Source organism: Anser brachyrhynchus (genome assembly GCF_964034855.1).
Source record: "Anser brachyrhynchus genome assembly, chromosome: 13".
Classification (NCBI taxonomy): domain Eukaryota; kingdom Metazoa; phylum Chordata; class Aves; order Anseriformes; family Anatidae; genus Anser; species Anser brachyrhynchus.
This window is the reverse complement of record NC_137708.1, coordinates 16,595,823-16,616,353: the sequence shown is the minus strand read 5'-3', so window position 1 is coordinate 16,616,353 and position 20,531 is coordinate 16,595,823. Positions and strand designations below refer to the sequence as shown.

The window sequence follows — 20,531 nt, the reverse complement described above, 5'->3', positions numbered from 1 at the left end:
CTCCCGATCACGAAGTTGCGGCAGACACCCTGCATTGACAACAGCGGGTGTCCTGCTCTCTGCGCCCGTCTTCCTCGCACCACCTCCTCCTCCTGCCCTCACGCTTGGGCAAAAGCAGCTGGCGGCTCCCTGGTGCAAGTCCTGGTGCCCCACAGCCCTTCTCAATGGTCTAAGGCAGAAATGAGCGGAATGCCTGTGACCCTCCTCACCTTACACAGACCTTCGGAGAGGGAATTCTCCTCTCCTTGGTCGCTGCATCAGACAGGTACGCACACATCTACGCATTGCTGCAGGCGGGCACCATTAGTATTCCTGTTCTATGCACCCAGCTTTGCGTACACACAATCTTAGAGTAATAAAAGTCTAATTTAATACCTAAACCTACATCAGAGACAACTGCCATTTGAAGGATGCCCATTCTTGTTCTACAGAAACTTAAAAATGTTTTATCTGGATTCAAAACCTGTTCTATAATTGTTACTTTTTAACTTAATTCTCACCAAACTCCACAGAAGACCAAACGCGCAGCATACCTAAAAGGCTTTGCAATAACCCTTAAAAACAAACGTTAAAGATTGATCGCATTTTTCCAAGTTTACAATAAAACTGACTGAAGCTCAACTAGATAAGGAAAGAGAGTTGCATAAAATTAATCACTACCTTATCAAGCCAGGAAGAAAGAATTTTAGATAACAAGTGTTTCCTAAATTTGGTATCAGAACAGAAACTTCAATGCAAAACCTATTAAGAAAATCTTGTCAGATATACTGAATATAATACAGAAGAGTGGAACCATCAAAAATAGCAAGAGGAATATGAATTCTGCAAGAAAAAAAAAAAAAGCCTTCGGTTACTGCCAACAAGGTCCTGATTTTATTTTCTCAAATTGAACAAAATTTCTTGACAAAACTTTTCACAGATATGCCCAGCAATTTAGCCCACTGCTTATCAGAGTAAAAGATTGGTCCTTAGGGTATTTCTCTAAATTTATATTTATCGTTGTGCAGCTGAGGCCATATTGCATTTTTGCAATTCTAAGAAACATCACAGTTAGGATCTTTGTTACTTCCCAAATCCTCATGCCTGGCCAGTTATTCAGCCGGTACCTTTGGGCTGTGAGCTGCAATCACTTTCACAGCCACACGCTCCGAGCTCACCAGCAGCGGCTCCAGACCCAAGAACTGGCAAAGAACAAACTTAACTCTTTAGAAACAGACACACTTGGGCAAATAGCTTGGTACTGAACGGGAACTGATGCAGAGAAAACGATCGGCATCATCACTTGGTCACCGATGAGGGCGAGTCGGCTCCTTGGTGGCGCGGGGCACATCCAGCATGCTCTGGTACGCCCCTGCCCATGTCACGAACCTCCTGTCGGCTATTTCCATCCTCACGTGCTCCCCAAATGCCACCATGGGAGGCAGCGGGGGAGCAGTGCTGGGGACAGCAGAAGGACAGGGCACGCGTCCTTCCCCCACCCGCCACCGGGCCTGCACCCAAAACGCGGCCACCCCAAGGCCAGGGGCACGGCAGCATCACTGTAGCAGCTTAGCTCGAGGAGAAAAGGATGCTGGAGCACACGGCTGCCCACACTTGTGGTGGGGCAGTAAGAGAGCCTCAAAATCTAATGACCTAGGAATTTGCATGCAATCCCACCCACCACAACAACAACAAAGGGCTGTCAGGCTGCGAGGCCCTATGCCGCGCTAGGCCAGCGGGGCAAGGCCACCTATTGAGACCACAATACCTCGGTGGCTGTGGTGCCACCACGCCAGGGCTTCTTGCCCTCACCCGAGCCCTCCTCAGGGCTCCTACTGTCTGCCTCGCGAGTCCTGGTCACATCCCAGAGAAAGGCACCAGGGCTACAGCAAGAGTTAATCCCTTGGAGACTTACAGATCGCAGAGAAAAGCGGCTTGCAGCATACCCCCTGCTTTACTTAGCCAGAGATGCTGCCTAAAATAGAAACGCAAGCCTTGCCAGCAGTCTATACGTTATGTTATATATGTCTCAGCTGATGCAAAAGAAGGGGCAGGCACTAACCCACATGGGACCTTCCACATGGGCACAGACAGACTTTTCTGCTCCTGGAGGCTGCTGCACTGGCACCTCCAAAATCCCCACCAAGAGCTGCTCCACCGGACAAAAACAGCTCTCCCCACAAATCCCCAGACACATCCGGTCCCAGTGAAAAAAATCCAGCCCTAATTCTTTAATTACCTTCATCTCAGTGCTGTTTCACCCGCCATGGCCCTCCTTTAAAGCTTCGGGCCTGCCCAACACCGTCCTCCACAGGGAGCTCTGAGGGCTCCTTGCGCCGAGCTCAGCCGTCCCAGCGAGCGCGCTGCCAGCGTGATATTCCCAACAAGGCAAGAGTAATACTCCACAAAAACTGTTTTTAACTGGAAACAAGCATCCAAGGCCGCAAGGCCCTTTGCCAGCAAGGTTGACAGTGGGGTTAGAGACAACCTGGCCATCTGTGGGTTATTGCAGAGTAAGACTCATCTCCACTCGGGGTCACAAGAAATTCAGCCAAACAACAACAGAAAAAACATGGTTCCTCCAGCAGCTCTTCCTCCAAAAGCACCTATTTTTAGCCAGAAGCATCAATTGCTACAGCTTGCCATCTACAACAGCCCAAACGTGCAAAACCCTGCTACACACAGCTGGGCCAACGCGGGCACACGCACGTTGCCCCTCCGTATCACCACGGCCCTGCCAGCCGGCCCCGCTGTGCAGCGAAAGGACGTCGCAGGAAGGGAAGGAGGAGGTGACCAGCCTTGGCCATGCCCAGGTAACGTGCCACGTTCCCCTCCTACAGCTGGGAAAGAGGAGCTGCAGGAAGGCAAAGGAACATGCCCGAGGCCATACAGCACATCAGTGGCAGAGCAGGGACCCGGCAGCACTCTCCTGGGCCACTGCTGTCACCATGAAACAAACCCATCCTGTTCCTAACACGGCAGTTATTACGCAATTATTTGGGAGTTTTCCTCACGCTTCCTAACTTCTCGTCGTGGGAGAAACCTCAGCTAAGAGACAAATCAATGCACTTGACCACAATAGCTCTGACTACATTTAATTATTAGACGCACGCTGAACACAACTATCACACCCGTTCAGAAAGATACACGCTGCAAATGCAGCCCAGAAGCCCGCTCCTCGCCGACACAGATGCGTTATTAACACCACAGAGCACAGAGAGGCACCATACAGGCGGAACACACACGGACATGCAAGCAGGCAAGCACCGTACACAAAGAGCACCGCGTCCCCGATCACAACCAGCAGTCATTAAATACAGAAACCAAGGAACGACAACAAAATGAAATGAACAATACATAAGAGGGGCTCGAGTCGCAAATTAAAACAACAACAACAAAAAACTTACATGGATTTTTGGCAATTTTCCTTCAGACATTACACACAGCAGTTGGGCTGTGTACTGAATACCTGATCCGAAAAGAAATATAACCACATTATGCAAACAGATGGGGGCAGGAGTCAGGTGAACATGCAGCTCTCAACAACATTCATCTACAGGATGAGAAAGCACCTCTGCATTCCCACAGAAGGGCTCGGTCTGGGCAGAGCTTCATTCACTACAAAGCATAAGCAAGTGCTGTGCCGCTGCCATCCCGGGGGAAAATCCAAATGGCAGGACAGAAAAGAGCCATCACGTCAGTGACCTCTGAGCAGTCCCGTCCCCCTTTTAACTTGTCATGTGAGGTTTAAAACAGAGGTGGGAAATATCTGGGGGACTGGGAGGGAGGAAGCCTTTAAAGAAATGAAAGAAAGCCCTCGTCAGCCTGAGGAAAGAGCCTTAAAATCACAGCGAACGCAGGACTAGCACGGCCATCCCGACACGTATGCTTTTTCTGAAGCATCGGAAGGAGGGAAACGCACCCCTTCCCCACGTCGGGAAGGGTGCCTGAATCTTTAAGGCAGCGAACTGCCGCTCAGGAGGAATGGACTTTTTATGGACTGTGTGAGACAGGGTTGCTATGATACAGTCAGAGGCATTTTCATGAATCCTGTGGCAAATAACATCGAATCCTGCTTAAGCAGACAAACAGCAAGTCGGGTCTCCCATCACCCATCCTTAGCAAACACACAGGAGCAATCACTGAAAGAGATTTTATGCATTAGAAATTTCCTATCTGCATACAAATGAACATTAACCTTGGAGCTGTGTTTTCCGGAGGGTCAGCACTGTGATTTAGCTAAAAGGATGACCCCTCTTCCCCCGGCCCAAGGCTTCAGCATCCCCGCAAACATGAAGAGCTCAACATTTGCAAAAGGGGAGTGAATTACAGGGGCAATCCCCCCAGGGCTGACCCCACACAGCCACACACATAACCCGAGTCGTCCGCCAGAGCTCAGGGGGAAGGCAAGCTCCACCGCACACAGCTATTGTCCAGCGCGCAAATTACACCGTGAATTTTGCAAGCACAGTCACTTACAAGTACAGGGGATCTACCGCAAGCGACAGGAACGCTGTCACCCCAAAAAGCAGCCAAAGCAGATTGTCCTGGATTGAGCCGCTCCTGAAAAGTACGGCAAGACAGAGCGGTTCGCCTTGCTCCTGCTCCTCAGGCTGTTGGAGGCTCAACTGCAGGCTTGGAAAATGCAAAACCGGGGGTGCAAAGCTACAAAAGCAGGGTTGGAGCAGGTGGCTCAAGGCCTGTTCAAAAAGGTGGCCACTGAGGACTGTGGGGTGGGAAAACAAGATCGAACTGATCGAGCAAAAGCTCCAGCCCTGGCTCACTTGTCATGCTCCTCTCTTTCTCCCTGAAGTCCAGCGGGACGCCCTACACAGCGAGAACAGCATTGCTAAAATAACGCTCCAAGTTTTCTGCGCTGAACTTTCACGGTGCTGTGCATGAACCTTACTGTCTGTCATCCCACCAGCCTCTGGGAGAACAAAAAGCAAAGAAGTTGCAATAAAATCACATCGATTCTCTTAAGCGCCTTCCATCATGGAAAAAAAAAAAACAAACAAAAAAAAAACAACACACTAATTTCCAGCAATCTCTGCCCCGGCAGCTGAGCGTGCAGGATCCCCTGGTGCCCCCAGCAGCCTGCCGTCCCGCAGCTACGCCAAATGCCACCACTGCAACCAGAAGGGGCTCGCAGGAGTCAGCGACCGGACACAGCGGCCCCACACACATGCGATAAGGCACACCGCCGCGAGCGCGCACCTCCCCGCATCGCCCGAGATGCACGAGCTCCGGACCAAGGAATGCACTTGCTCGCACTAGAAAACCACGGTAGGTGCCGAGCATTCCTCGTAGAAACCATATTGAAAGGTAAACCTTCACACCGGAGCTCTAACCTTAAGGAAAATAGACATTCAGACACAGTTGCATCCCATTTTTAACTTGCTGGGTTGTTTTGGTTTTTTTTTGCTTTGTTTTTCTCATTTTTCCACCCTTGCTCCTCCAAATCACTAGTCACTTAAAACTGTTTCACCGAAAGGATAATTTTGGCTGTTGTTTGATTGATTCCCTTTCCTTGGTGATCTTTGTTCATTTATTACATTTCCAAGAGATTCTGCAACCTGTGAAACTGATGACATCATAGGGCTAACAGGAAAATAAAGCAAATTGGAGCTGTTTAACAATCCGAACCATCCTCAGCATCCAAATGATTTTTTCTTTAAGGAAGATTCACTCGATCACCTCCGAAGGGACGCGGATACCTCTCCCGCAGATAGCTACAAGTGAAGAGGAGGACGCAGAGCCAGCAGGCACCGGAGTGGCTGTGCTGGGCTGGTGTCACCGGGTTTTGGCATTTCTGGCCATTAAATGGGCTACTGCCATTAAACACCTCTTGTCAGCTCAGGTGGCCAAATGTCACCACCCTGGGACTCGGGAAAATTTTTTTCCTCTCTTATTTACAGCTAAGGACAGTTTCAAAGCACCAGATTTGCAGCATTTGTTTAACTTAATTTCCAATCATGCCACCAGCCACAAAGAACTCTGCCCTTAACCAAGTCCACCTCTGCATTTAACTTGCAGCAGACACTCACATGGAAATAGCTGTGAGTCTCCATCTCTAAGCTCCATCCTAGGTCTTATGAATCAATTACTTGTTTCCCCCCCCCCCCCCGCTTAGTAGAAGACATCAGATAAAAAATACAGTTGGAGTTGGCACCAACTAGTTAAATTACCACAGCAACCTAATTCCAGTGAACGTTAGCAAGAGATCTAAACATTTTCAAACTACAATTATATATATATATATTTTTTGAGCAATTCTGATTTTTCTGAAGGGGAAAATAACATAAAAAACATCCATAAGATTTCTAACAGAAACACTACTCACATACAGAGACATATTTCCAAGAGGAAAAGACATTGCTCTTTTCAGACATTCCCTTCATATCCTCGCTAAACTTCATGCTCTGAAGCTCGAGCCCCCCAGCCAGCTCTGCTTTCACACTGTAAACATTGCAATTTTGGTCCAGACATCTTCAACAGAAGGACCTCTAACTACTGGACACCTTTTCGGCAAGCCTATAATATGCAGCTTAGCACTTCATTTTCAAGAAAATCAATGTAAATAAAGTCAAGCAAAACAGCCCATCTCAAAATCTTGTTATCCTTAAGGTGGGCAAAGATTTTTCTTACATACATTACCAAAAACAATATATAGAAATACACACGCATAAAAGAAAGCTAAAATACGATTTCTACAGAAATCAAAGCAAACCCCAACCCCTCCGTATCTGTTGCTTTAGCAAAGAAAAACAAAGCATGCATCCCCTTTTATCTTTGATTCCTCCTTCCCAATTTGCCAAGATAGAAAAGACGTACGAACAGAAAAAAAGACCAGCAGTTATGTTTCAATCCCTCTCACATCTTTAAAGAAAGGAGCAGGTTATATCAGTGTGGACGTAGAATTTGGAGGCTTTTGGGCTGAATATTGAGAAATCAAGTCAGATCATCAAGGCAACACAGATAAATAAAGAAATTAAGAGATTGTCTCCCCTTTTTGTGCCTGAATGTTATTTTAGCAAAGATTTAATCCTTTAATAGGATTTCTCATCCCCCCTTAAAAATGTCCAGAGCTCGATTCAATTGCACACACCACCTCTCACCTGGCAGCTACATGGTTACTCTCACAGACATTGCACATTAACTGCTTGCTAGAAATTTCGAACAAAATGACTTATTATTAACTTGAGTCTATATTTTAAAGGAAGCAAAATAACACAGGCAGTGCTTATTACAGAACGATATTTTCACTCTGCTTCTAACTAAATATGTATAGCTCTATCTCTCTAGCACAGAACGATATATGAATGGATTATTACTATTATTTATCACATTTAAAACCCAGGCAAAAGCAGCTACACTTACAGGCATACTTAAAAGACAAGACATGACAAAAGATTTAGGGAGAGATAATATACCAACGTCATACATATCACAGCGAGGCCATGTTGAAGCTCAACGCGTTTCCCCCCTCAGTAAGAAATCTCTCTCTCTTTCTCTCTCTCTCTCTCTCTCTCCTTTCTCTCTCTCTCTCTCGCTCTTGCTCTCTTGTTGAATTGCTAGTGGAAGTAGTAGCCCCCAACAGCTCAGGAGAAAAAATCCATTTAACGAGTGCCCAGGAAGAACATGAGTATGACATTCACAAGCAATAGCACCACAATCACTGCAAAAACGACCACCGTTTGAACATCCAAGGTCATGGTGCAATGCAGAACACTGTAGTGTTCGAGATGTGGGGCTGGCAGATTTGGAGAAGTCAACCTCTGCTCTGTAAGACTGTCCATACATCCACCATGCTAGAATAAAGGAGAAAACTGTTCCTGGTTTTGGTTTTGCTCGGAATGGTTTGTGGTCTGCTTTGAGTTTATCCCCCTATCTGCTGTCTCTAGCTCATTCTGGAGCCCGCTAAGTGAAGCATCATCACAACCAGTGAGCACTAAAGATGCAAAATCCTTCCTTTAGGAAAAGAAAGCGAGCGCTGTCTGCAAGCTTCTCTCTCTCTCTCTTCCCCCCTCTCTCTCCCGGTCTCGCTCTTGCTGGCTGGCTTGCTTTTTAATTCGTCAAGCCAGTGCAGATAAGAAGCCTGTGTGAGTGTGACAGCTCTGCAAGCTGCTGCGGCTGCATCTCTCGGTGCGAGGCGGACCCTTGCGCATACAAATCAGCTCCAGTGACCAGGCAGCGAAGGGATCCTGGCTGTCAGTCAAACGCAAAAGGAAGCGCTGGCTCCATAAATACGCGCATCTTCCGCCCGCCGTGACGGGGAGCGCCATGCAGGCATGTCTGCCCGGCTGCTTTTGCGGCGGTTCGGAAAAAAAAAAGAGCCGTACGTGGGGCTGGGAAGCTGGTGCGGCGGTCGGGTGCCGGTGCTGAGCTCCAGGAGAGGCGTCTCCAGGCTTTCTGTGCGACGCAGATCCCGCTCGCCGCCGGCGCCGTACAGCGGGGACACCTCTGCCCCGTCTGCACCGCCCGCGCTAAGCTTCGGATGGGAAATATTAAAGACCTGCAGACAGAGCCCGTGCTGCTCGGAGCCTGCTCAGATCAGGTATGGGAGCAGGAGGAAGAGCGGGGAAGCGAAGCAGCCGAACTAACGAAAAGGCAGCCCCTCGCAACGTGGAAATTCGCCGTGAGCCTGTAATGGGGGAATTTTGGAGGGGGAAAATCACTTCTCAGCTCTGCGCAGTGCTGTGCACACCAGCCTGTCACAAGCACATCGCTTAGCCTCTGCTCAGCACTGCACTGCTTTTCTTTATAAATTGAATTCTGATTCTACAGATAGAGCTGCGTGAAGGCAGAGCAGGGGGGGGATCTTTATTCCTTCCACAGCAACAAGAAATGCCGATTCCGACATTAAATTCACGCAGACACTCAACATTTATGGTCCAGATGCCAGTTGCTATCCCAAACCTTGCTCTCAGGTCCCAGACCCAGCAGTTACCTTCAAGAGGCATCACACACACACACAGAAAAAGATGCGCTCAGCTGGAAAAAGCAAATGATTTTACAGGCAGAGACAAATATAGCGATGCTGCCAATGCCTATGCATTACACACTGAAATGTGCGCACGGGGGCTGATCATGGGCGCGTTCCAGGAGCGCTGCCCCAAACAGACCCGGGGCACTCACACAGACACGGAGCCAAAACGCACCAAACGAGCCGTTGCTCTGTTCTCCTGTAACAAGAGCTCGGGAGGACTTTGGTGTTTGACACCTGAGCAGACGTGGCCGGGAGCTGCCTCACCCTACTGAGAGGCAGCGTTTTTCCCATCACAGCATCCTTCCAGGGCAGGTACTTTTGTCATCAGGAAGGAACAGGTCAGATTATGCTCCTACCCCAGCTTACCATTCAGACCCATGCTAAACCCAGCTCCTTGCTGCAAGGCTCATTTTATTCTCCCCCTCTGCTGGAAGGCTCCCTCAAAAGGAGCACGCCTTTTCTACATATACCCCCAAAAGAGGAGAGATTGCCCAGGGAGGCGATGACAGGGGCTCTGCTGCGCCTTCCTTCTGTTCAGAGTCTCTCTCCTACATGAGGACTGTGAGGGGAGACTTTTCACTTGCATGTTTACAAAAAACCGCTCTAGACCCAGCCCTGACCACATATGTCAGCACTTGTCAGGCTGTGCCCAGGTGATGGATCTGCTGCAACACCGGGATCCACACCTGCATTTCCCATCATGTATGCATTTTTAGGATAAGCAGTCTGGTCTAAATTTGCATTAGACAGGCAATCAGAACAGCAACCAAATTATAGATGTGGTGCATTTATTATAGTCACCATCCCTTCCCAAAATAATTCGGGCAATTTTCCAAAGCCCAGCTCTGAACTCCCATGGAAGTCCAGGAAATTCCAGTTTTGCTCTCAGCAATAACAGTGACCCCTCCAAAACCTGCAAGGGGCCCAAATGTAGAGGCACCTTTATGGCCAGTGAATCTTTTCCTATAAACTGGAATGAGCACGGAAGGAGGCTCAGACTCAGCTTTACTTCTATGGAAAGCAATGCGGAGGTTTTCTCCCTTCTCCCAACTCCACAGATGCCCCTGCTGGCACAGCCCATGCTGTTTGCATCCTCCCACCACCAAGAACGGGATTCTTGGTGCCTCCATGTGTAGGATCAGGGTGGGGGTCCAAAAACTGGGCAGCTAAAAGCAGCAGGGGCCTGAGAAACATCCAGAAAAACAGTGCAGCAGCTACCACACATGCTCAATAGCCATTTCCGTAGCTGAAAAAGAGGATTTCATTACGAGCGATGTGCCTGGCAGGTCTCAGGCAGTCATCCTGCAAGCGCCGAGCCACTCACAGCAGAGGGGAGGGCAGAGATTATAAATAGAGGCTCCGAAGCCAGCCCCCTGCCTGTACCGCTGCCAGCCGCAGGCAGGAGGTCCCCCTCCATCCCTCACCCCACATGCAGCTCGTGCGTCACCAGCAGCTGGGCGATGGCTGCGGGGACCCCGCTGCCGTCCCTCCCTGCCGGCCGCAGGGGCCAGGGGAGATGCCCGAAGGCTCCGTCCTCCCCGCGCCCCCCTCCAGAGCGAACGCCCCGAAACATCGGGCAGGGAAGTGCCGGGTGCCGGCTGCACGTGGATGTAAACAGCGGGCTCCCGTGAAGGCTGGGCGTGGAACAAGGTTGATCAGCACAAACAGATTTACTGCATAGAGGCTCCCGTTTAAATTATTCACAGTATTCCCAGTGGTACTTGCTGCCTTATATAATTTCCCATGCCTTCTGCGTGCGCTAAATGTTAATTTTACTAGGGAAATGGATGATACTTTCTCTTGGAAGCCTCGCTGAAAAAGAACACCTACACATCAGAGGTTTATATAAAACCACCCCGAAGTTTAACTTGATGTAATGCTTTCTGAAAAGTTTAGTCTAATCTTCTGAATAGAGTTAAACTAAGGCATGAGAAGAAAAGGCGTGTAACAGTTATATAAAACACCACCTGCCCTTGCAGCACAGCACACGCCCTGACCTTACAGAAGCTCTCAGGAGCATGGTTTGTAATGCAAGGCCAGGGATGGCTGCTTCTGCATGAGAAAGCAGCTTTGAACTTCAGCGACCCTCCGCCAGTCACATCGGTAAGGGTGGAGTCGGGACTTCCACTAGTACATCACATACGTACAGAGAGAGCCACATAAACCTGTACGCACACGTACACAGAGACGGTGTTTTCGGGACTGCCAAATGACCAAGCAGAAGGGCCGTCCTCGTACCATTAATTACAATAATGGCAATTTCGAGGCATGCCTCTGAAGCAGGTGATGCCATCCCTCCACCCGGTGTGCGCGACACCTTGGGCTCAGCCATGTGACACGACTCCCTCCAACGGATGTCTCAGGCAATTAGCACAACCCACCGCTTTCAGCTAAACGAGAACAGCTACAACTCGGGAACAAGGGCTCAGAATTTGAACGCTTAAAGGTCTTATATCCAACTCCTACTGCCAGGCACACCGTCTCTGCATGAGCTGGCAGGATAGTCCAGAGGCAGGCGGCAGTACGGGATTTCAGCTTCAGTTCCCCGCTCTGCTGTAGATCCCCTGCACGAATTAACAACCTACACTGCAGCAGCCTCTTGGACACGCAGAGGCATCTGTGCTTTCCTAACACCAGCTCCACCTTCTGTTAATGGCAAAAACAAAGCACTCGCAACCCCAAGACAGCCCCAGCGACTTACCCGACGCAGCTGTAGGGAAGCAGCGGGCTGAGCTCGGGGATTTGCCGCGAGCATCGCAGCTCTGCCGGGCCCAGAAAACACGCTCAGCAGCCAGCCAACAGAGAGCAACCTTTTGGTGAATCTGTGAAAGTTTCGAACAGATCCTGGGCTCGCTCGTGGTGCTGAGTGGGAATATAGCGATAGGGGAGTTGGTCTGGATGAGGGGAAAACAGCTGCCGGCGATCTTCGGTCCTGAGCAGCTTCAGTTCCTTCTGCTGTGCTCCCGTTTGGAGCACAAGCCACATCTCAGACCTACAGGGCGCTATGAAAGGAATTTGAACTTTTCATTTGAGCCCAGTAACACTGCCCATGAGGAGGAATGAGCAGCAGTGGTACCCAGGGATGTGTGGGCAGGGGCCGTGCAGCTGCTCCTCTCCAGTCCCATCTGCTGGGCACGTACCGGCTGCTGCCCGCCCTGCCAGGCTCCGGGGTGGGGTTTGAGTCATCGGCTCTATTAGAGATTAGGCAAGGACCATCAAATGCATGTGTTTTGTTTCTAAATCTAGCCAGGAACTAGCTCAGGGTTTCAGAGATTAAGGGCTAGTGGGATTACGATTTGCTAAACTTCCCCAAAAGGATGATTTTCTTCAATAGGACGACTATCTGTACAGATGTGGACTCATGGTGCTGATTCTGGAAGTTAACATTACATTTTCCAGTTGCCTGCTGTTCCTTGCCTGCCCACTCCATCTTTCAAATGCAGTTTCCTCACTGTCCACATAAACTTGGGACTTTCTTCCAGTAACTTCCTCTACTTCTCTCTTTTGCCCTTCTTACTTTTCCTTTTGCTCTACCTTTCTCCCTTAGAAGTTTCCACTTCACCTCACCCTCTGTCCCACAGCAGCTTGAGTGTCCTCTACCAGAAAGAGAAACACGAAAGCAAGGTGGTGAGGTGACAGCAACAAGCTCAGCCTTGATCAGCCTCTTCCCTTTGAACTGCATGAGATGCTTTAGCAAATTCACAGCATAGCTAGACAAGCAAATGATTCATTTAGAGAACTAACATAAAATGCAATTATAGAAAGACAAAGGGGAAAGAAGGAGAGGGGGGCAAGGATAAGATGATGATCTCAAAAGCTGCAAGGCAGAAATAGACTTCAGAGGGAGAACCGCTGAGGAGAAGGCTGAGATGAGAGCATGCGAAGCAGTGGAAGGGGAGAGAAGGCAGATGGGGAATGCCGCAGAGCATGACCCACGAAGCAAGCCGCTCTTGCAGCAAGGCTAAAAGTGCAGGAAAAAGCGTAAGGTACATTTCTAAGCCCACTTCTGCAATGTTTAGAGAGCACAGTGCACTGCTGGAGGTTGACTTGGCTGTGTTGCTTAACCTGCACGAACGACTGGCCAAGAGCATTACACAAAGCTCAGAGGCTACAGGGATGGACCTGAGCATCTCTGGGTCACTGCTCTAAGTATTCCGTGAAAACAAAAAACAAGAATTTCACCACAAGATGGGAAGCACCACTCTGAACTTCAAAGGTCACCCCTTGGTAGATGTGTTACATACACAGACATAGAGAGCCCAGGCCAGCTGCAGCAGATGAACTCTTTCCCATTCTTCACCTGTTCTAAATTTATCTCAGCAAACAAGAAGTGTTATACAACACAATTATGTCCCCAGTGCAGAGATCAATTTATTTATGACCATATAATTTAATACAAAGAGCCAGACAACAATCACAGGAAGCCCAAGGAGGTTGCGACGTACTTGTCCAGCAGCCCTCTTGAAAACTGACCACGTTCCAGATGCCCGAGTCTTGACGCCCTGAGCACAGGGCAGCAGTGACATGTCAGACACTAACCAAGGCTGGCCTTGGACCACATCTGGAGACCTCAGTTAATGCTGATTCCTTCTGCAAACGGATCCAGCGTCTCAGCAGGTTGTGCTCTGTTGAATTAAATCACTTGCATGATACTGGGAGGGGGAGATAAAGCCAAAGCCATGTCACTGGGGTCTGACAAGGTGCCCAGAGGCTTCTTGCAGGGCACCCTGACGGGGTGTCACCTGCATCCCGGCACGGTGACAGTGCACACAGAGATGCAAGGCTCTCCCCAGAATTTGCTGTGCCACAACGAGGAGCCATGTGCTGCTATCATCAGGTTTCATAGCGTTTGTAACACTACACAAATCCAAGCTCAGATGGCATGGGGAGAGTGCCCGTCTAGGGGGTTGATTCCATTGGGCTTGTCTGGATACCACTGAGAAAAAGGAAACTTCTATTTTTAAGTTTATATGAACTTAAAGCATTAAGAAAGACTAAAATCTCATGCCCCTGGCGATCATGTTGCTTTCCCTTCTACGTACATCTGTTCCACATCCCAGCTGGAACTGTAGAAACATCTTCAGACTCCCAGTTTTGGAAAAGAAAAAAAAAAAAGCTTCAAATCGAGCAGAAATCAGACAAAGTAACATCAATTACCCTGGTCACAGAAAAAGACTGCAGGGGCTGAGAAAGTTCAGTTTAGAAGATGACCCATCAACGTTCAGACATTCGTTGTAACCTTACATAAGCTCTCTTTTGTCTGAAAAACTGGCCCCAAAACATGCACAGACATTTACTTCTTAAGTTTACATCTCAGGCTTAGGAGCTTGCTGTTGAGCTTGAAAATAAGACCAAAAAGCCCAAAGCCCGACCTGCAGAAAAACCCAAGACAAGTCCCTTCCTTCCACTGCTCCCCCCCAGGCACACTTACAGGAACTCCAGCGCTTCTGAAATTAAATCGTGGGGGTCTTCACAACTACACACCCCTGGACAAAGTGGTAAGTGAAAAAAAGCCATCACCCACGAGAAATTATGGCATTAAACCCAGGGTCAGTGTCCCTGATGCAGTCCCTGAGAAACACAGCTGCACAGAAGCAGAGAAGAGAAAGCTCTTCAGAATGAGAATCAAAGGGTCTTCTTCAGTTTTGACACAACCCGGGAAGATTCTTTGAAACCCAGCACGCCGCATTTCCTATACAGTTAAAAAGCAACCCTAAAAGAATATTTTCACCTGCCTGAGCCTGCGGAGGTCCAGCAATTAGCAGTGCAAGAGCGAGATACTGGGCAGCACGGAAACAGCACAATCCACGACGCACATGCTAATAGCTGTGTCAGAAACTACCTGGAGGAAACGGCAGAAGAGAAGAGGAAGTTTCCAGCTCTTCTTTCTTGACTGACCTTGCAGAAAGCGTGGGTTTAATGAGCAGCTCTCCTGCGTGAGGGCTCGCCACTCTCTGTGGATCAGATCATCACCACCTCGGCATGGCCAGGCCGGGCGCTGCCCCAGCACACCACGAGAAATACAAAGGCTTATGAATTTGGGAGCCCTGACGCAGTACTTACTGTTGGGACTTCAACTTCTTTCTGCTGCTCAGTCAGCCAGAGCTTATTCTGAGGGAAACAGCAAGTTTTCCACCGTGTACATTTTAGGAAAGCAGAGCCCAGGCACGATCCTGTGACTTACTGAGGGTCACGACACGGCGCTGCGGCAGGCGGGAGCAGAAGCCACGGCCCTGCTTCAGGCAAGAAGGGTAAGGAAGGGAAGAAGTCACCTCCAGCTCCTTGCAGCCCTCCTCAAACCCCTTCCGCCACTCTGGCGGTTTTAGCTGCCCTGGATTGCTCCTTGTCAAGATATTGAGAAAAGAAAAAAACCATCTGATTAAGAGGCTGACCCACGGGTCTCATGTTCTTCACACAAATTAACCTAGAGCCTGAGACTTATTTTATATAAATCATTTTCTCCTTCTCTCTGCCTCCCCCCCAAAAAGGAGAGGGGGTTGTCTATTGAATCTGACACGTAATGAAGAAAACAACGCAAGACAACCTAATGAAGCAGCAATTCCAGCAGGATCTCAGTAGATATATGAATAGAACATGAAACACTCCGTTCTATCATCCATAATATCAGCATTAAAAGAGAAAAAACGATGGTAGTGAAGGTGCAGTGTGATTTAGCACATGCCCAACGTCATCTTGGGTTAAACCCAAGGAACCCTGTAGCATGGCAGACATGGGGAGAGAAAAGCTGGGATCCCAGCTGAACAGAAAGCACTTCTGCATACAAACCCAACCCTGGGGGTTCAGGGAGAGATAACCAGAGCTCCGGAGCAACAGCCAGGCTCCGCACGCACACCGGCTCACTGGAACAGGCATTAGGGATTTCACAGCCTGGAACTACTCCCAGGTACGACACTTCTGCCATCCTCCAGCAATATTCCTCCTTCCCTGCCCACGTTACATAACAGGAAGCGTTATTTATTTATTTCTTGATAAGATGCCTTTTCATAACAATAGGAACTACTGGAGACTGAGATAACTTGATGAATTTTTCCTATTATCTAAGAGCTTAGTCACTCAGGGAATTAGTCATGTTCAAAATAACAGCCCGGCTCAAAGAGATTCAGAGCAACCGTTCTGGAGCAGAAGCAGCTAATGTCATAAATACATTAAGATGTTAGCTTGAAGCATTTCAGAGATTTTTCAAGAAGTCTTTAAAAAAAGAAAAAACTCTCTGCCCGTACACAAGGAAATCGGGTTCTCAGCAGTTAAAAACCCGCTGGGTTTTACCAGGTGTGCTGTGCTCCAACACCGAAACCTCGAAGCAGGAGGGAGAGAGGGACTTTTGGCTTTCCAGTGAGTGCATCCTGCTCGACGCTATACAAAATACAGTTTTGTATTTCTATGGTACCCTCCAAGCAATGGTCTCGAAGGGTTTTCCAGATATCCCCGATGAATCGTGGAGATATCCCAGGAGGCAGAGAAGTTATCGTCACGCCTGTTACCCAGCAGGTAGGAAGCAGGGCACGGAGCCATGGTTTGCTCATGGTACTAGAGCCAGGCCTTCTCCTCACCAGCCCTGGGACTGACACAAGGGCAATCACCAGCATATATCTGGTATTTATCCAAATAGCTTTATTTCCTGTAACATCTACTCCTTCTTAACCTGGACATTTACTGCACACTCTTACAGCAATGCCAGTGGGGGGCTTCACAGACAGATTGTAGAAGCCCAGAACTGGAAGTGAAATGGAAAACAGAACAGAAACCACATAGGAGAGAAAAAATCCCCCAGAGAAATGCACTTGGTAGCACGGACATAAGCCTTTGGGAGCTATATGACACTGCAGCACGCGCAAAGTTCTGCAGTGCGTGCAGAGCTCTCGCAGCCCAAATACCAACCTTCGATGACAACAGATGCCAGGATGAGTGGGACGAAACTTTCCAAAAGCCACTCTTGTAGGAACGGCCCCCCTTGCTCAGGCTGCAGAGTACGGCGATGACCAACCAGACAGCTCCCCTCCACCGCTGGGGGAGCGCAGGGTGCTCTGGGCCTCCCAGGTCCCACTCTTTGCCAGTGCCTGGACATGGAAAGACCCTTTCCCCATCCCATGCCAGCCTGGCTTCCCCCTCCCCACTGCATTTGCTTATCCACATTTTCGAAAATGAAAACCCAACCCAAACTGCTTTCTTGCCCTTCTCTTCTCCCAGCTTCACACTGAGCTTTTCAGGATTACGGACTGCAAAGAGTCTTTCTACTTTAAATCTGCTTTGATTTGCAGACTGGCAAGTGAAGAAGAATCAGCAAGGAAAAATGGAAGGAAGTTTCCTGCCTGCTGACCTGCCCTGTTCATGGACATCGTCACGGCTCCCCGCACTTGGCACTTTTATGCACTGAAATCTTTTTCAACGTTGTGGTGATTTACAATAGCTTACTTTCTGCTTCTGACAGCGATGTAAAATTTCAACAACAAATTGATTTTAAATGTTTGACCAACATGCACTGTAAAAATATGTCTGTATGTGGCTGAAAAAGAAAAGACTGGGACTCTACGTATTGAAGCTAATGGCTGCACTCTCTTTGACTTTCACAGGCACAACATTAAGTACAGATTTAGACTCTATGTGTGGAAGTAAAAACGAAGAGGCAAGCTTGTTTTTCCTTTATTAAATACAAAGGCTTGGGGAAAAAAAGCTCTGTCCTTATCAGATTAAAAAACACTATTCCATAAAAGGTTGTGTTACGGCGTGATTTAAACCAACTCGTTTCATTATCATGCCGGATCAATATTCTCTGTGCAGACCTACCCAAAGAATCACCGCACTTGCAATGCTGATCAGATGTGTAGATTTATTCTCATCACTACCAATGACAATTAGTTTCATCTTTCAGGGTTAAAAACAGATACTAGCAGAGTTTAGCAACTTAGTGCCAATGAAGCATGTAAAATACCCTCATGGGATGCTAGCATAATTGGCAAAAGATTAATTGTTTAAAAAACGGAAAGCAGCACATGCAAAGGAGAAAAAAAGAAGCCCCGACAGCTTAATATTATGGAATAATAGCTAGGTTTAAGGGGCTAATTTAGAAATAAAGAACCACCTGCCATGAGAACAAAAGGTACTATCACTTGTAAAATATAGTGACATGCTTCTTATAGATGACTAACAGAGTGGGTCCGATTCTTTAACCCAAGCAGGGCTGAGTGACAGAAAGCAGCCCTTTCAGCAACACAGTGCAGTGCAGAGCAGTCTAAAATCTACGTTCAGACCAACGTGCCCGAGCAGAACACAGTCCAGGGGTGCTATCCAAAATAAACGTCTATTGCTGTTCTTTAAGAGCTGTACATAAAATAACAAAGGGGGAAAAGACAATCAAAAAAACCATATTCAGAGGCTCGGTGCTCAAGAAAATTGGCCCAGTGTTCTCTCGATGGAAGGGTAAGGCTCCCTGCCATACGGTAGGCAGCCTAGTGCGTGCGAGCGGGCCGGCCGACCTTCGCTGGGGAGCAACAGGAGTAAACCACTCCGCATTTCTATAGCCCGTTTTAGCCAGGAGACTGAGATGATAACACTCACACTGACTCGGTGAGATGCAGCTACTTCTAGTGTGGGACGACTCATTTGTTTAGCAGAGCACACCAATACAATCCAACAAAAAGTGCTCTAAAAATCAGAGGAACTCACCAACGGTAACAGCAAGCAAAATCTGGCATTGACGGTATGGAACTGCCTGCGCTGGCATGTGGCCAGGACACCTGGTCCAGTCATCCTTGCCTTGCAAAAAAAGAGAGCAGAGTTTGGATGGACCAAACGTCACAGCAGGACCCTGGCTGCGCAGCGCAGCCAGGCTCCTTGCCCCCTGCACCCCCTGGGCCGCAGCGAGCAGGCTCCCCGCTCAGAAGCTGCTGCAGAGATCTCCGCTGGATTCACCTCACGTGCTGCGATCCTTTTCTCTGCTTTGTGGTCCGTTTTTTTACCTTAATTTCAGATGATAAAGAGATACACGGAGAATCTTCAAATACTGCTGAGGTTGTAAAACTGGCACACAAAATGCAGAAGCCACAGCCCTCTCTTTCATTTTTCCCTTATTAGATGGAGCAGCATTGGGAAATTCCTGGGCAGAACCTGCTTCAAAATCAATCACCAGCGTTTGACTGCCCCCCCTCCAAAAAAAATAAATTTAAATTACAGGCTATTCAGCAACCACTACAATTTCTGTCTAAGAGAAGGCAAAGATTAGTCTAATCAGAAGAAAATAACAAGGTCTTCCTTATTGCCATCAACAAGAAAGGAAGCTCGAAAGATAAAGAGGGCAAGAAAGTGTCAAGTGCGGTGCTGTGTCGCTCAGGAACGCGCTGGCCCCACACCACATCCCCTCCCCTCTCCGCCAGAGCTCAGCAGTCACCCAGGGGGAAAGGGAAAAGGATGAAAGAGCCCCAGCCAGCTTTTCCACCACCACTTTTCTTTCAGCGTGGTAATCTCTGAAAATGTAAATCAGCAAATGGGTGAAAGGCGATTTGTGTTGCTTGGACACCGGCGAAGAGGGGAAAAGTGCTAGGCTGGCACGCATGTGGGGAGGCGCATGGAACAAAAAGCCTGGGTGCCTGCAGGGTGGGAGCAGGCAGCAAAACCCCCAACTCCTGCTGGGTGCCAGACAAGCCTTAAATAGGACCCTAACAAATTTGCTGGCTGCCGCAGGCTGCTGTCAGCACCCCCACACTACGCTTCCAGTGCTGGCATCAGGAGCACGAAGCGTTGGGCTCCTCTCTAAGTGCCTCGGAGGGGATGGAGGGCAGGAGCGAGCCGCAGGGGGCTCACGGAGCTGGCGGAGGATGGGCAGCAGGAGAGATCCAGCAGGGATTGCTGTGCTGGCTCCAAAACCATCCCTGCTGCCAGCAGCAGCCACCGGGTGCCCCTGACGGAGCTGGGTGACACCAGCAGGGCCAATGCCACCAGTGGCCATGGGACGAGCCCACTGGGGTGTCCTGCGGCTCCCCGGGGGCAGCGAGCACCCAGGGGAGGACGCAACAAAACAACAAAATCCCACAAAAGCCAGCCCAGCGCAGGGAACGGGAAGCAGGGGAAATGCTGCTGCAAAGCCGAGCAGTACGAGGACGGGAGGAGGACCTCAGTAACAGCCGCATCTCTTTGCAGGGAAGTTTCTGAATGAGGAGACCCTCGCCAAGGCGGGGAATCGCCCCAGTTCCCCTCCTGGCAGATACAGCCCCTGGGGGCTGTACTCGAGGCACAGCGAGGACATCTGCAAAGCGGCAACGTCTTTTTTTTCCCCTCTGTCACTGCTTGAACTGCTTTCCCCAAGCCTCATCCCTCCGGAGAAGCGCTTGGCAGTCCGACGCGAGCCAGGCAGGGATGCTCCGGCGCGGCAGCACCCAGCCTCCCCCCGCGCCGCAACTCATCATCCGCAGAAGGGGCAGAGCTGACAGGTCCCAGCGGCGGCAGCCAGCCGGCATCCCCGGGCCGGTGCTCCTCTCCTCTCAGTCCTCTCCCTGGCTCTCGCACCGCACCCACGCGCCTGGCAAACCCTCTGCTTTCCCCCGGCGAG

General features: G+C 49.3%; 2 protein-coding genes and 1 long non-coding RNA gene across 29 annotated transcripts in view; all 3 read right to left on the bottom strand.

Moving 5' to 3' along the window:
• The window catches only part of ARHGEF9 (Cdc42 guanine nucleotide exchange factor 9), a 184,620-nt gene that overhangs the window by 97,146 nt on the left and 66,943 nt on the right, over positions 1-20,531 (bottom strand). For 3 of the 27 annotated variants that reach the window (XM_080553827.1, XM_080553835.1, XM_080553836.1), the window contains exon 1: positions 3,387-3,432. The exons of 14 other annotated variants lie outside the window; for them this stretch is intronic. In XM_080553827.1, the coding sequence (XP_080409953.1) occupies positions 3,387-3,416 (30 nt within the window). In that variant the 5' untranslated portion in view covers positions 3,417-3,432. Of the gene's footprint in view, positions 1-3,386; positions 3,433-4,458; positions 5,761-7,412; positions 8,541-20,531 lie in introns of those variants that run through there. 10 more of the 27 variants (XM_080553828.1, XM_080553837.1, XM_080553840.1 and 7 more) reach the window with 9 other exon arrangements.
• LOC308177136 (uncharacterized protein) lies at positions 7,599-7,778 on the bottom strand (the record flags this gene model as incomplete). Its single annotated transcript, XM_080553913.1, has 1 exon — positions 7,599-7,778. The coding sequence occupies one exon, from the start codon at positions 7,776-7,778 to the stop codon at positions 7,599-7,601; it is 180 nt and encodes a 59-aa protein (XP_080410039.1).
• On the bottom strand, positions 13,849-18,646 carry LOC308177141. Its single transcript, XR_013938918.1, has 3 exons — positions 14,396-18,646; positions 14,011-14,053; positions 13,849-13,904 (listed from the first exon to the last, which is right to left on the bottom strand). It is a non-coding gene; the product is annotated as an uncharacterized lncRNA (long non-coding RNA).